Source organism: Lampris incognitus, chromosome 20, assembly GCF_029633865.1.
Source record: "Lampris incognitus isolate fLamInc1 chromosome 20, fLamInc1.hap2, whole genome shotgun sequence".
NCBI classification, from domain to species: Eukaryota; Metazoa; Chordata; class Actinopteri; order Lampriformes; family Lampridae; genus Lampris; species Lampris incognitus.
In genome coordinates this window covers 5,953,170-5,969,583 of record NC_079230.1, presented here as the reverse complement: position 1 = coordinate 5,969,583, position 16,414 = coordinate 5,953,170, and the positions used below count along the sequence as shown (strand labels likewise).

Sequence of the window (16,414 nt, the reverse complement as noted above, 5' to 3'; positions counted from 1 at the left end):
TGTGCTATCGCTAGTACTTTTGCTAACATGGTTACAAAGTGCTTTACAATAGAATGAAGTAGGGAGGGAAATGAAGGGAAATAAGGCTCTGGATTTAACCCATCCTAGCTGTGTAGCTAGGAGCAGTGGGCAGCTGCTGTGCAGCACCCGGGGACCAACTCCAGTTCTTTTCCCATTGCCTTGCTCAGGGGCACAGACAGGAGTAACCCTAAAATGCATGTTTCTTTTTGATGGTGGGGGAAACCAAAGCACCCGGAGAAAACCCACCGCAGACACGGGGAGAACATGTAAACTCCACACAGAGGATGACCCCCCCCCCAAGGTTGGACAACGCCGGGGTTCGAACCCAGGACCTTCTTGCCGTGAGGCGACAGCACTAACCGCTGCGCCGCCGTGCCGCCCAATTTTTTATTGTTTTTTTTTTCTTCTCCCGCATTGTACCCGGCCAATTACCCCACGCTTCCGAGCCGTCCCGGTCGCTGCTCCACCCCCTCTGCCGATGCGGGGAGGGCTGCAGACTACCACATGCCTCCTCCCATACATGTGGAGTCGCCCACCGCTTCTTTTCACCTGACAGTGAGGAGTTTCGCCAGGGGGGCGTAGCACGTGGGGGGATCCCACTATTCCCCCTAGTTCCCCCTTCCCCCTAAACAGGCACCCCGGCCAACCAGGTGAGGCGCTAGTGCAGCGACCAGGACACATACCCACATCCGGCTCCCCACCTGCAAACACGACCAATTTTGTCTGTAGAGTCGGAGGTAACACAGGGATTCGATCCTGCGATCCCCGTGTTGGGAGGCCGCTACCCGGACGCCATAGATTTCACATTTGATAGCAAAGTTGTGGTTTGGATGACGTCGGGTTTTGTTGGGGTTTGTTGCAGGAGAGGTGGTCTAAGGTCCAGTCTGATGTCTGTCTGATGTTCTCGGCAGGTGTTTGAGATGCTCGTCAACCCCGGAGACAACGTTCTGCTGGACGCTCCGACTTACTCAGGGACGCTCGCGGCGGTAACAGCAAAACAAACACGCCCACACACACACGTGCACACATCCATGAGGGTTTTCCACTGCTCTCTGTCAGGTTTCCCTCTCTCCACCTTTCTCCGTCTCCAACTCTCTCTCTCTCGCTCTCTCTCGCCCCTGTAGCTCCAGCCGCTCGGCTGCAACTTAATCAACGTCCCCGGTGACCAGCACGGCATGGTACCTGCAGCTCTGAAGGAGGTGCTGTCTCGCTGGGATCCGTCAGAGGTTCACAAGCCGGGCAGCACCGCTCCGAAGATCCTCTACACCATCCCCAATGGAGGAAACCCCACCGGCGCCTCCATGACCGCTCAGAGGAAAAGAGAAGTCTATGAGGTGCGCGCTGCTTCCTGTTTGCCGAGCTGTAAATGACAGAAAACATCCAAATGACGGACGTGAACCACATCACGTCACATTAACAACAATCGTAACCTGAGGAAAGAAAAGAAAAGCAGCTGGTTGTCGATTTTCAAATGTGATTTTTACGAACGCAGTTTAAGTAACAGGCCTTGGAAAATGGGACTCATACAATGGCCGCATCTGAACTACCAGGGGTTTATTTTTCTCAACCAAACCTTATGCTGCATGTGCTTAATCTGGATAAGTCAGCATGATGTGTGACCCCATGTATTACCCTCATGTCTTCCTTCCAGTCTCTCCCTCCCTCTCCCTCTCCCTCTCCCTCCCTCTCCAGCCACACATATTCACGACACAGGGCAGGCAAATGACCCGTTGAAAGGCAGTCGCGTTGATTTGCTTTTGCGTTCACTGACCTCCTGCCTGGTTTGACAGCTGGCGCGGCAGTACGACATGCTCATCATCGAGGATGACCCCTACTACTTCCTGCAGTTTGAAAAGGTACGACAGTTCACTTGGCTCCAATGTCGTCCATTCGGTCTGAAGAGACATGCTAAGGTACTGGACTAAGTATAGATCCAGAAAAAATATTCAAATCAGGCATCCGGGGGGGCGTGGCGGTCTGTTATGTTGCCTAGCAACAGGGGCATCTCCGGTTTGAATCCCCGTGTTGCCTCCGGCTTGGTCGGGCGTCCCTACAGACACAATTGTCCGTGTCTGCGGGCGGGAAGCCAGATGTGGGTATGTGTCCTGGTTGCTGCACTAGCGCCTCCTCTGGTCGGTCAGGGCGCCAGTTCAGGGGGGAGGGGGAACTGGGGGGAATAGCGTGATCCTCCCACGTGCTACGTCCCCCTGGTGAAACTCCTCACTGTCAGGTGAAAAGAAGCAGCTGGCGACTCCACATGTATGGGAGGAGGCATGTGGTAGTCTGCAGCCCTCCCCGGATCAGCAGAGGGGGTGGAGCAGAGACCGGGACGGCTCGGAAGAGTGGGGTAATTGGCCGGATACAATTGGGAAGAAAAAGGGGGAAAAAATCCAAAAAAGAAAAAAAAGTAAACCGTCTTCCTCTATTATTAGTACGTTGGACTGAGGAAGGATTTAGGGGGGCGTGATATTAAAGATCCAGTTCAATGTATTTTCAAAACGAAGGTTTGTTAATGTAGTCACCCAAAACATCAGAACGGGTGATGTGAAAATGTGACTAAAGCCCCTTGAGAAACTCTCCTCCTGGTTGTCAACACAATTAAACCGTCCTGTGGTTCGATTTGATTTATTCACACGGGATGTCGCGGCACTTTAATTGGGAGAGACGGAAAGAGGAAGGATATCGTTCCCACGTGTAGAGTCACCAGTTGCGTGTGAATTTAGGGTGTGGTATAGTGAAACCTCACCCTCATTATTTATCCGACAGCCGTGGGCGCCCACCTTCCTCTCCATGGACGTTGACGGCAGAATCATCAGGACCGACTCCTTCTCGAAGATCCTGTCTTCAGGGTGAGGCTTGTTAACCCTCCATTTACCCTGCCCCCCCCCTCCCCCCCGGTTTGACTGACATGCTGCTGGTGCAGGCAAAGATTTCCAGCAAGTCACAACGTGACACGTAAACCGCGTCCATCACTCACTCATGCATGTTTATACTCCGTTAAATATAGCATCTCTGTGCGCTCCATGTGTCAACTCTTATCACTGCAAAACAGACAAGCTTATCGAGGTGCTTTATCTCGTTTTAAGTCAGTACTTATGTCAGGACATTGCTGGTAAAATGTTCTTACCCCACAGGCAGGTCATGTTGCTTGTTAGAAGGAAGTGCACTTGTTTCATGATCATAAGTCTCTTTATAAAGAACATTTAAAACGAGAAACTTGAGTTAAGGGGCCACGGTGGTGCAGTGGTTAGCGCGGTCGCCTCACGGCAAGAAGGTCCTGGGTTCGAGCCCCGGGGTAGTCCAACCTTGGGGGTCGTCCCGGGTCGTCCATTGTGTGGAGTTTGCATGTTCTCCCCGTGTCTGTGTGGGTTTCCTCCGGGGGCTCCGGTTTCCTCCCACAGTCCAAAGACATGTAGGTCAGGTGAATCGGCCGTACTACATTGTCCCTAGGTGTGTGTGTGTGTGTGTGTGTGTGTTGGCCCTGTGATGGACCGGCGGCCTGTCCAGGGTGTCTCCCCGCCTGCCGCCCAATGACTGCTGGGATAGGCTCCAGCATCCTGAGAGCAGGATAAGCGGCTTGGATAATGGATGAATGAACTTGATTGAAGATTTTTTTCTTTTTAAGATTAACTGTCTTGAAACAAGTCCTGTTACCACAAAACAATCAATAAAATCTGTCAGTGGGGTAAGAAAATTTTACTAGCGACATCTTGAACTTGAGATAAGCGATTGAGATTTTTAGAACGAGCTGAAATACTTGGATAAGCTTGTCTTTACATACCATTTTTCTTGTTCCTTTATCACACCAGATTGAGAATCGGCTTTGTGACCGGTCCCAAGCCGCTGGTGGACCGGGTGGTGCTTCACATCCAGGCCTCCACGATGCACACCAGCTCCTTCACACAGGTGAACCAGCTCCTCAACGCACACGTCCACAGAGGTGTTAAAACCAGGACCAGGAAGTCAAAGTCCTAATTACGTATTTGTTTGCTCCAACCGTGTGCTAAACCAACTGCTTTCACCAACCAGTTTCCCCTCCAGCTAAGAGCAGTAAGAATCAGTTGGTTGGAACAAATACACGGTTTGAAGTTGGACTTTCTGAACCCGGTTTTTACTCTTCTTTATGTCGGCCTACACACATTTATATCCAGAGGTGGAAAATAACAAATTACAACTACTCTCGTTACGGTAATTGAGTAAATGTTTCTCCGTAACAGTATTTTTTTTTTGTATTTTATAAATTGCTGGTCTTAATTATTATCTTATGGAATTATATTTTACTCCCTTTTTAATGGTTTTAATTCAAATATTTTTTTATTGGTCGGTTGCTGGGCTTATTTTTATTTTATTCATTTATTTTACTGCTTAATGGTTTCGAACTCGGTTATTATTTATGTGTTTAATTATATCTAATGTTTTTAGTTTTTACCCTACCACATGTTTTTATGTGGCTGCCACCTCGGTGGTAGCCCACGCGCTGTGAAGCCCGTCGTGCTTACGCCTGGGATGAAATGTGCTACATAAACAAAGCTTTGCTCGCTTGCTTCTCCTTTATCACTATAACTGCTGTCCCGAACCGATATTGATAAGCTCGATTTAATCACGGTTTGTCGAACACGTGTCAACGACTGTCCCTGTGTCCCGGGTCTTATCAGAAGCATGTTGTCATTCTTCATTTCTGAGTTTCTTTGTCTGTCTTGTGGCGATTGTCCCCCACTTGGAGAAGCGATGCTGGTTGGTTGTTTAGCTCAGAAATGCTGAGGGAGACCGGTAGTGGCTATACATGTGTAACAAAAACCCCTGAGCTCTTGTCATCCCACAGATAAGTGATTCTTGATCATTGATAAAGGCTGCCTTTGCAGGTGGAGAACCTGAACTCCCCTTGGCATATGAATTCCCTGTGTTCGATGCCAAGAATGCCGACAGCACAGGCTTAAAAAAAAATGCAACCATGGGTGGATTACTGAACAGGCCCAGGCCCAGGGGCCCAAGGGCTCAGGGGGCCCCTAAGCCAGAGCCTCTGTATGAAGTCGGCGTTATTAACTTTGCATTTCTTGCCACGTAGTCAAAGGGCTTAGTCAAAAACAGCCCAAAAAGTCCTGCTGAAAAACTGAAGGAAACTGCAGGTGCATGTAGTTTGTCTTAGTTAACATGCCGTTGGCGTTAGTTGTGTGTATGTGTGCTGTAAATCCTGCTGAGGGGCAGGTAAGTTTAGTTATTGTGCTGTTGGCTGCAACCCAGTGTAGCTTGTGTGCCAGGGAGGGAGGCCCTTTTACAGATCTGAGCCCAGAGGCCCTTTGTCTCATAATCCACCTATGAATGCGAGGCTGTCACAGTCTTGCGGTGTTTTGAATGACGTGGTGACGCGTGGTCATTTACTTCCTCATCGGTGACCGAACTCTCGTGAAGGCCGACGCGTGCTGCCTGTTAAAGCCAAAGAGTTATGGTGGAAGCACAGGAACCGGACATGGGTCACTGTTAAAAGTCGACAAACAGGGGGGTCATAAAAATTGGATTTAGGCAAAATATTGGAACTGGGCATGAAGACCTGCGGTGAAGGGCGTCCAGGTAGCGTAGCGGCCTATTTTGTTGCCTACCGACACGGGGATCACCGGTTCGAATCCCTGTGTTACCTCCGGCTTGGTCGGGCGTCCCTACAGACACAATTGGCCGTGTCTGTGGGTAGGAAGCCGGATGTGGGTATGTGTCCTGGTCGCCGCACTAGCGCCTCCTCTGGTCGGTCAGGGCGCCTGTTCAGGGGGGAGGGGGAACTGGGGGGAATAGCGTGATCCTCCCCTGGTGAAACTCCTCACTGTCGGGTGAAAAGAAGCGACTGCCGACTCCACATGTATGGGAGGAGACGTGGTAGTCTGCAGCCCTCCTCGGATCGGCAGAGGCGGGTGGAGCAGCGACCGGGGCGGCTCGGAAGAGTGGGGTAACTGGCCGGATACAATTGGGGAGAATAAGGGGGGAAACTCAAAGACCTGCGGTGTAAATGAAGCCTAAGTGATTACCGACAACACCACAAGTTCCACAAATCACTGTGTCTCACTGAAGCTGTGATGTCAGACATGAAAAGTACCATACCCGAGTCCGGTTTTACTTCAGCGGCTCAATAAATCTTGTGTTGAAAGCCGGCGCGACAGTCCTCCAGTCTGCTCACCTGCTCCCATAAGGGCCCAGCTCCTTCTAATTAGGATCACTTACACGGCTACGGCTGCACCGCTGTTATCAGCACGGAGCCGCTCAGCTCAGCCAGCATGTGGACAAACACAGCAGGAGTACACTTCCTCTGTTTGTTTAATGGATCTCCGGTATGCGAGCGCTGCCCCGGACTTATTTATTACGTCCTGTTCCTGTGACTGCGATCCGAGCGGGAAAACAGGAAAAGAAGCTTGGCTGTGCTCCAGCGCCAAACGTGACCGGTGACTCCAGCCGTCGCTCAGAACCAGAACCCGAAACACTTCATTTGTCGCTTCATTTCGTGCACTTGGGCTCGTGAAATGAAATGAAACATCGTTTCCCCCCAGCCCACAGCGGCGCAACACAAAGACAAACACACACATCCAAAAACTACAAGAACACACATATCCAAACTAACACATAACTAACTAAACAAAACAAAAAGAAACCCTGTCCAGAGAACGAACGCCAGCCAGGATGACTGCCGGTCTGCATGGGCTAGCAGTTAGCTTAGCCTGCCCCGCTTCCGCGTCCTGTCAGACCGCCCTCGGTGTTTCCTCTTCGGGCGCGGTTCCGGTCAGGGCCGTGGTCCTTGGGCCCACAGGACGCAGCAGACCAGGCTCCCCCAGCCGATCCAGCGCCAGCTCTCCCAGCCAGACACCTTCGACACACCTCCCCGCACGCCACACGACGACACTAAAAACACAGGCGAGGCCGCCGCCAGACCGCCCTCGGTGTTATCGGAACTGCCGGTCTGCGTGGGCTAGCAGTTAGCTTAGCCTGCCCCGCTTCAGCATCCTATGTTTTATTTTATTTTTAAGCTCTATTGAGATCATGCAGTGGGTAGACCTACCGGCAGTCTGTGAGGTGAATTATAGAGGCTATGTGTCAAGATAAAACGTATTGATGTGCTGATCTCTCTATTTGAATCCTTATCACTTCGTTTCTGGGTGGGGTTGATCGCATCGGTGCACTTTTGGACGGGGTTGATTGTATCAGGGCCCACAGCAAAATCCTCTCCATCCAAATGGGTTTCCAGATCCTTTTCTGTGCTCGTTTTAAGTTCCCTGGAATTCGTTGGTCATGTGGGAAAACCGCAAACAAACTGGCAAAGGATTTGGAAACCCAACGTGACCTCGGCCACATCTGACCCCCAACAGCTACAACCGCCGCACATACACGCCAACACGAGAGGGCTCGTTCAGGTGACCCTCGCCCCTTCCAAAGGGGGTTTACAGTGAATTATGAGTCGATCAGAGTCAACACCGAGGTTAATGCTTCACCAGCCTCCGTCTGGACGGCCTCTGGTTCTCCTGCACCGAGTCACAGAACAGCTGCTGGCTCCCAAAACCAATAAAACCCAGTCAGACGCCTGGATCAGTTGGGAATGAGGAACAGGGGACGAAAATCTCCCCAAAAAAAAGGACTAAAGCCGTCTTTCTCTGTCTGCTGTCCATGTGATCTAGATGGACATGTTGGTTTTAAATCAGCGGCACAGATGTGAGACACACACACACATGCTACTGTTATTGCTAGCGCAATGCTATCGCACACTAGTGCATTTTCAAACAGGAAATGATATTTGTGAAAAACAAAATAAATTTCAATCCCTGTATTGACAAGCAGAGGTTAATACCTTGTTGAAGAGTGAGCTGTCAGCCGCACAAAGTCGAGAAAAAAACAACAAAAGCAATGGCTTGTTATTGGATCTGAGGAGAACGACTTGAGGTGTGGTCCTGACTGGACTATTGCTCGCGCTGTATAGTACCGGTTACAATACAATACAATATCTACTACTACTTTCGGCTGCTCCCGTTAGGGGTCGCCACAGCGGATCATCCCATCTTATTTATGATCCGCATATTTGATTTGGCAAAGATTTTACGCCGGATGCCCTTCCTGACGCAACCCTCCCCATTTGTCCGGGCTTGGGACCGGCACTAAGGATGCACTGGCTTGTGCATCCTCAGCGGCTGGGTTGCAATACAATACAATATAATACAAAAAAATGTAACATAATATAATATAACGGGCGGCACGGTGGCGCAGTGGTTAGCGCGGTCACCTCACAGCAAGAAGGTCCTGGGTTCGAGCCCCGGGGTAGTCCGACCTTGGGGGTCATACCGGGTCGTCCTCTGCGTGGAGTTTGCATGTTCTCCCTGTGTCTGTGTGGGTTTCCTCCCACAGTCCAAAGACATGTAGGTCAGGTGACTCGGCCGTACTACATTGCCCCTAGGTGTGACTGCCTGCCACCCAATGACTGCTGGGATAGGCTCCAGCATCCCTGAGAGCAGGATAAGCTGTTTGGATAATGGATGGACGGATGATATAATATAATATAATATAATATCTATCAATCTGAAATCTAAACACAAGGCATCTCTTTACTCCTGCTTGCCTTCGTCGGACGGTGATGTTGTTACTGTTCTTATGGATAAAACCATTCTGACCGGATTCCAAGACAAAATAAGAGCAAATCACGGCTTAATTTGATGTTCCTGTACTAGCTAGCAAATGTTTCTCCCTTCCCCTGACATGTTGCACACACACACACACACACAAAATACAAATATGAGAGACTAATAATCAATATAATATTTCTATTATAATACTCGGTGAACATTTCATGGTCGTGGTCTTGCATTCAGTAATGCTCACGTCACCACCAGGCCCCGTCTCTCTGAGGAGGAACACAGGCCCGGTCGTACACTCTGAGATAAGATGAGTCAAGGATGCTCTGATCTGTTCACCCGGTGGACCGTCTCACAGAAGCAGTGAGACAGACAGACAGACGGGATGGTGATAGCATATACTGTATTGATCCCCGTGGGGAAATTAGGCTCGGCATTTAACCCATCCCAGCTGTGTAGCCAGGAGCAGTAGGCAGCCGCCGTGCAGCGCCCGGGGACCAACTCTTGCCATGCCTTGCTCAGGGGCACAGACAGGAGTATTAACCCTAACACGCACGTCTTTTTGATGGTGGGGGAAACCGGAGCACCCGGAGAAAACCCACCGCGGACCCGGGGAGAACATGCAAACCCACACAGAGGCCGACCTGGGACGACCCCCAAGGCTGGACGACCCGGGGTTCGAACCCAGGACCTTCTTGCTGTGAGGCGACAGTGCGAACCACTGCGCCACCGTGCCGCTAACTGCTAGCATGCTAGCATGGGCATTAGAGTAATAAAACGCCAAATGCATAGTGATTGATGATGAAAGTACAATCATAGAAAGCTGCAGGGGTTATTTATTTATTTGGGGCTTTTTCCTCCCAGTTGTACTCGGCCAATTACCCCACCCTTCCCGAGCCGTCCCGGTCGCTGCTCCACCCCCTCTGCCGATCAGGGAAGGGCTGCAGCAGACTACCACATGCCTTCTCCGATACATGTGGAGTCGCCAGCCACTTCTTTTCACCTGACAGTGAGGAGTTTTACCAGGGGGACCCCAGCCCCCCCTCTCTCCTGAACAGGCACCCCGACCGACCAGAGGAGGCGGTAGGGCAGCGACCAGGACACACACCCACATCCGGCTTCCCACCCGCAGACACGGCCAATTGTGTCTGTAGGGACGCCCGACCCAGCCGGAGGTAACACGGGGACTCGATCCGGCGATTCCCGTGTTGCTAGGCAACGGAATAGACCACGCTGGCCACGCTGTGGGAAGACGTCGTGTGGTGATTTTACCTGACTGAGCGACCACAGATGAAGTGAATATGCCTCCTCTTCCTCTCTCTGTAAAGCTGATGGTGTCCCAGCTGCTGCACGGTTGGGGTCAGGATGGCTTCCTCCAGCACATAGACGGGTAGGTTTCCTCCCACAATGCAACATCTGCACTCGCTCTGTATGAGACATGTCAAAAGAGGAAGAAGGACTTAACGGCTGGATAACTTCCTCTTCCTTCTGTGAGATGAGCAGCGTGTGACAGCGAGTCTTTCTTAACCCCTCTCTCGTGCAGGGTGATTGAGTTTTACAGGACACAGCGGGACGCCATGATTTCTTCTGCAGACAAGTGGCTCAAAGGTTTGTGGACTCGCTGTGTCCATCGCAACCAACAGTTGCTGCACAAACAGGTCATGGTCTGTCTGCTTTATTCAAATGCTTCGGCTGTCAGTCAGCCATCAGCACTGCCCGCTTTCTTTGTGTGTTCCTTCCATGTGTGTGTGTGTGTGTGTGTGTGTGTGTGTGTGTGTGCGCAGATGTGGCAGAGTGGCACGCCCCGTCTGCAGGCATGTTCCTTTGGATCAAATTAAAGGGAATCACAGACACCCAGCAGCTCATTATGGAGAAGGCGCTGGAGAAAGAGGTCAGAAAACACACACACAGAGCGACACAGAGACACACAGAGAGAGAGAGAGAGACACACACACACAGACACAGAGTGAGAGAGACACACACACACACAGACACAGAGAGAGAGACACACACACAGACACAGAGAGACACACACACAGACACAGAGAGAGAGACACACACACAGACACAGAGAGACACACACACAGACACAGAGAGAGAGAGAGAGAGACACAGACACAGAGAGACACACACGCACACACAGACACAGAGAGACACACACACACACAGAGACACACACACACAAACACAGAGAGAGACAGACACACAGGTTAATTTTGTCTCTTACAGCAGCTCTATTGTGATTTATAGAGTAAAATTCAAACATCGTACACTTAAGGAGAAGACATTCCCCCTAAAATCTAATGTGCTGCTACAGGAAGACCTCTCTCTCTCTCTACCTGTCTCCCTCTCTCTCCCTCTTTATGTCTTGCTCTCTCTCCCCCTCTCTCCCTTCATGTCTCTCCCTCTTTGTCTTGCTCTCTCTCCCTCTCTACCTGTATCTCTCTCTCCCTCTCTCTCTATCTACCTGTCTCTCTCTCTCCCCCTCTCTCTCTTCATCTCTCTCTTTATGTCTCTCTCTCCCTCTCTACCTGTATCTCTCTCTCTCTACCTGTCTCTCTCTCTCTCTCCCTGTCTCTCTCTCTCTCCCCCTCTCTCTCTTCATCTGTCTCTCTCTCCCTCTCTACCTGTATCTCTCTCTCCCTCTGTGTCTCTCTCTCTACCTGTCTCTCTCTCTCTCTGGGAGTGAGGCTGGTGTTTTGACCCAGTGTGGTGTGGGACGGTTCATGGAAAACAGCTTCCATGCACACTGGGACATGAATTTAGGAACAGAGTGTTTTCCCCCCACGTATACCGCCCACACACACACACACACACACAGAGAAGGAGGCTTTTTCAGTAATATAGTAGATGGCATCTCACTCCATCTGAACAATGGGAACATTCATTGAACGCACAATTAAAGATTTGTTCAAATCCCCCCACACCCCCCCCCAAAAAAGGGAGGATTGGCGGCGTCTTACAAGTGAAATGAATCTGCGTCTGCACTTGAACCTTCCATGTGACTCAAAGCTGTGACGACGACACGAAGGCCTGTCGGGGGGGGGGGGTTGGGTTGGGTTGGGCTCGTGGCGAAAGGTGGCGGGCCGTGTTCTGGACCACAGACACGTGGTCCGCTGGTAAGCAGGAGCAGCCCCAGATAGCAAACGCACGCTTGGCGATGAGGTGTGACTCCAGCCCCAGGCCTCCTCTCTGTATCGACGAAGTGTGGAGAGGTGGTGGGTGATGTGATGACGGGCCTCCACGCCTCCACACCAGGCTGAGGGGGTAGCAGAGGCAGGGGCGGAGCGCTGAATGCCAAGTGAATTTTAGTTACGGGTCACTGAGCGGCCTCCGTGCGAACCCGAGAATGTCTTCGGAGCAGCACCGGTTTACGCCGGATTCCTGAAACGACGTCCTGAGATGTGATTTGAGGCGGGGACGTTGGGACGAACTCCATTTCCCCAAATACAAACAGTCGGTAAAGTGAGTCGGGGGGGGGTTTAGGCCACAACCCCGCCTGTGATGCTACATCACCAACATCCAGCTCCTCTGTCAGGACCATGGCCCAGCACTGAAAGCATTGACATGTGTGTGTGTCTGTGTGTGTGTGTGTGTGTGTGTGTGTGTGTGTGTGTGTGTGTGTGTAAGGTGTTGCTGGTTCCTGGAGGTGTGTTCATGATTAACAGCTCAGATCCATGTCCCTATGTCAGAGCAGCATTCTCCCTCTCCACCCCACAGCAGATAGATGAGGTAAATAAGCACACACACACACACACACACACACACACACACACGCAGGTTAACAGTACAGCTCTCACATGACTGTCCTCTCTCCCCGTCTCCTCCACCAGGCGTTCAGAAGGCTGTCTTTGCTCATTAAAGACGCTCTGTGAGGAGTGGGGGGGGGGGGCCGCAGAAGAAGAGTGGAGCCTCCGGCGAGAGAAGATGAACCGCATGTTCAGCGAGAAGGTCGTTTCCGTTCCCCGTGTGTCGAGTCCGCCCGTGTTTTCGTAGCAGCGGCCCCGGCTGAGGTTCTCCACACCGTCGCGGTGGGTGCTGCTGTTTGAAGCCGGGACTTCTGAGCGAACCGGTGCGTTTGTGCAGCGTTAGCAGAGCCGGGCCAAACCTGCCGGCCACTCCCTTCTTCCTCATCCTCATCCTCATCCGCGTACCGTAAAGCAGTGGATGCTACTGTAAAGTGCCGTTATATCGCTGTCGTGAACAGCAACGTCAGTGTTTATATAAAGTCTTTTGTTGACTTCTTCTTTGTTTATCATTTTGCCGTCTGTCTGTATGTGATGGACTCACCGGACAACACAAAATTCTATTTTTGGGGTTTTTTATTGTGAATGCTGCCTCACTTCAATAGGAGGACGGCGGTCGATAGGAGACTAGAAAGAAACACAGTAGTGGGCTTTTGCAGCCACGTTTCAAGATGGCCTCCTCGGCGTGGCTGGCCAAGAACGGCTACAGCGAAACTGTCCACCCCGATGCAGACGGCTGTGCGTCTCTGTCCGCCATGCTTCGCCCTGCCCTCGCTCTGACTGACGCTGGGCGTCGCGCGTGTGACGTTATCACCCTGCGTCGAGCTTAATCTCTTAAAGGGGCAGTACAGAATTTCATTTCACTGCGGGAAGAAAGATCGGTTCTTTGTCTTTACTCCATCCATGTATTAAACCAGCTGATTTGGGAAACTAGTCGGTGCAATCTGATGGTTTAGAGCAGTGGTTCTCAACCTTTTTGGGGTCCTGGACCCCCCCTGCGTATTTTTGGTCTACCCTGAGGACCCCTCCACCTGATCTTGGGGGAGGGGGGTTGCAATTTGATAGAAACAGTAGAAACTGCATTTTAAATTGCATTATAGCATTTATTCACTCTTTGGGGCAAAAATAAGAGCTTTCAGTTGTAACTTAGATATAGTTAACAAAACAGAATATGTATTCAGTAACTTTCAGATATATGTAACAACACAGAATATGTATTCAGTAACTTTCAGATATATGTAACAAAACAGAATATGTATTCAGTAACTTTCAGATATATGTAACAAAACAGAATATGTATTCAGTAACTTTCAGATATATGTAACAACACAGAATATGTATTCAGTAACTTTCAGATAAATGTAACAAAACAGAATATGTATTCAGTAACTTTCAGATATATGTAACAACAGAATTTTTATGCAGTAACTTTTAACAATGCAAACGGGACCGAGATCTCTTATTAAAATACAACAAATGACACTTGTGAAACAGATGTAATTAGAGAAAAAAGTCCTGTTACCCTTTATAGTTTAGGTAGATAAAGGTCTCAGTCACATTTGAGTAAAATAATCCTATTTCTATAAATGTCATAGGATCTTTTTTTCAAAGATATTTTATTTTCACGGACCCCTTGCAATTACACCACGGACCACTAGGGGTCCGCGGACCCCCGGTTGAGAAACACTGGTTTAGAACATGGGTGGAGTAAAGACACGGTTAGGGCCCGACTGACTGACCCTCTCGTCGTTTTCCCCACGACGCCATACCGACCGCCCTCAGAACTACCGCGTGCTGGTCTTTACGCCCCTGAAGGCCGGTGTACGCCGTGCCGAATCCGCGCCGTCTCAGATGAAAGACGGCTATAAACGCGGCGACGTCTTTGGTCGTGGCTCCGAAACGGCGGTCCCTCGTCGCGCTGCGAGACGGGTTCAAAGACGGCCGATTCCGACCGAAGGTGACCCGGGACAAAAGCCCGGCGGTGTCAGAAACGCAGAATGGCCAGTTGCCCACTGGGGACTGGGGTTCGCGCCCCGGTCTCGTCAGATCCGACTATGGCCGGACTCGACGAAGCAGCGATCATTGGCAACGCTGTCTTCGGGAGGGGGGCGGAGTCGGCTTGTGTTCGTCACGTGAATGCGTCTCTGTGTGTGTCGGAAAAACAGTGGTTCGGCTTGGAGTCGCCTTGTCACGAAAGTGGCGAGGCGGTCTCCTTCGAGACTGCCGGCCGGAGAGATGCAGTTGGCGAACGCATACAGTGCGAGGGTGGGTGTTTGAATTAAAATAGGGATCGATTGGCCACTAAATTGGGAGAAAAAGGGAAAAATCAGAAATAAATTTAAAAAAGAAACGCAGAATGGCCGTCTCACGATGCGACTGCCGCGGCGACCTCGTCTACGAACCGACCGGTATGTCCGTGGACGTTCTCATTCGTCCGGGTCATGGTGCTCCAAAGGATCTGAATCAAGTGCAATATATATATATATATATATATATATATATATATATATATATATACACATATATATATACATATACATATACATATATATATATATACACCAAGTCCAGTTGCGCTTGATTCGACGCCTCTGGAGAGCCAACCAATAGAAACGCAGCAGGAAGTGACGCACTGATCAACGCAGCAGGAAGTGACGCACTGATCAACGCCACGCAGGGGTCTGTTCCGGCGCTAAACACAAACGGACTGTTAGCGTGTGTGACCCAAATGCGATAGAGTCAACAAGACCAGCGGCGGCGGCTATTGGCGGGACTCCATTGCCGCTCGGCGTCGCGTCGCGTCGCTCTACCGGCGGCGTGGACTGATGACGTTTTTATGGACTTGCGTCGCCTGCGGTTCAGTAGGCGTTATCGTGCAGTCAGGGGGGGGGGCAGTCTGATCCAGTAGGGGGCCGGTGTGGGTGCAGGTTTTTGTTCCAAGCGAGCAGTTACACACCTGATCCCACTGATCAACCAGCAGAGTCTCTGCTGAGGAACTTGTTGATCAGGGCCCTTTCACACTTGTGTTGTTTAGTCCGGACTTTCCAGAAAAGCCCGAACCAGATTGCCAGGTGTGAAACCTCTTGGACCGGGGTACAGGGGCTCAGGAGGTAGTCTCGGTTCAGACCAAGGTTCATGTCTAATGTGAAATCGAGGGTTCGGACTGTCGGATCGATCATAGGAAGGGATAAAACAAACACAAACAGCAACACCCGGCAACAGCGAGCCAAAAGGTCAAGTCAAGGTCCGCTGGTATGAAAGCAGAAGTCCTGAACCCTAATGACTATAGAATAACAGATGTGAAAGCACCAGAACCAGACTCTGGTTCAGACCTTGGTTTGGACTTTCAAGTGTGAAAGGGAAGTAGACACAGGCGTGCAACTGCTCGGTTGGAACAAAAACCCGCACCCGCACCGGCCCCCCTTTCTGGATCAGACTGCCCACCCTCGATAGATCCATACCGCACAGGCCTACACACACACACACAGACACACACAGTGCCTTACATACAACACACACACACAATTTGTTACGATTGCTGCTTTTGTGTTGCGTTGTCGTTATGTAATCGCTATGGTTGCGAGACGTGCCAGATAAGGGATCCTGAGCAGCGTGGAGTCACGCGGGAGGCCGGAACGCCCTACGGGGACGTGGAGGTCCCCCCCCCTCTCTCTCCAACTTCCTGTTTGAGACGACGTCAGCGCGAGCGAGCCGGGACCCCCCGTGCAGAGTTTCTCCCTTCCGGCGTGCGCGTGGCTCGTCTCCGTGTTGGCGTTTGTGTGAGGCGTAAAAATAACGGCGTCGGAAACTTTTTTTAAAGCAAAGGGTAACACTTCAGTATGGGGAACGTAGCCACCGTTAATTAGGTGCTCATTAGCATGCAAATTAGCAACATATTGACTCTTAATTGGTCATTGTTACGTACTCATTAATGCCTTATTCTGCATGGCCTTATTATACAACCAGTAAGCCATTAACTATGAGTTTTCCCTCTATGACCTCAGAAGTATTGCTTATTAGTAGTACCATCTCAATATGCTTTGCTTAGTATGG

General features: G+C 50.7%; 3 protein-coding genes across 4 annotated transcripts in view; 1 reads left to right on the top strand and 2 right to left on the bottom strand.

Annotated features, from left to right (window-relative positions):
* Positions 1–12,848, top strand: part of aadat (aminoadipate aminotransferase) — a 19,595-nt gene extending 6,747 nt beyond the window's left edge. For both annotated transcript variants that reach the window (XM_056300595.1, XM_056300594.1), the window contains 10 exons: positions 933–1,007; positions 1,146–1,355; positions 1,812–1,877; positions 2,788–2,870; positions 3,831–3,927; positions 9,944–10,005; positions 10,159–10,223; positions 10,400–10,506; positions 12,246–12,347; positions 12,449–12,848. In XM_056300595.1, the coding sequence (XP_056156570.1) occupies positions 933–1,007; positions 1,146–1,355; positions 1,812–1,877; positions 2,788–2,870; positions 3,831–3,927; positions 9,944–10,005; positions 10,159–10,223; positions 10,400–10,506; positions 12,246–12,347; positions 12,449–12,490 (909 nt within the window). In that variant the 3' untranslated portion in view covers positions 12,491–12,848. The remainder of the gene's footprint in view (positions 1–932; positions 1,008–1,145; positions 1,356–1,811; positions 1,878–2,787; positions 2,871–3,830; positions 3,928–9,943; positions 10,006–10,158; positions 10,224–10,399; positions 10,507–12,245; positions 12,348–12,448) is intronic.
* The window catches only part of LOC130130775 (equilibrative nucleoside transporter 2-like), a 331,770-nt gene that overhangs the window by 126,892 nt on the left and 188,464 nt on the right, over positions 1–16,414 (bottom strand). The window lies entirely within an intron of this gene.
* rela (v-rel avian reticuloendotheliosis viral oncogene homolog A) overlaps positions 1–16,414 on the bottom strand; it is a 238,703-nt gene that overhangs the window by 178,532 nt on the left and 43,757 nt on the right. The window lies entirely within an intron of this gene.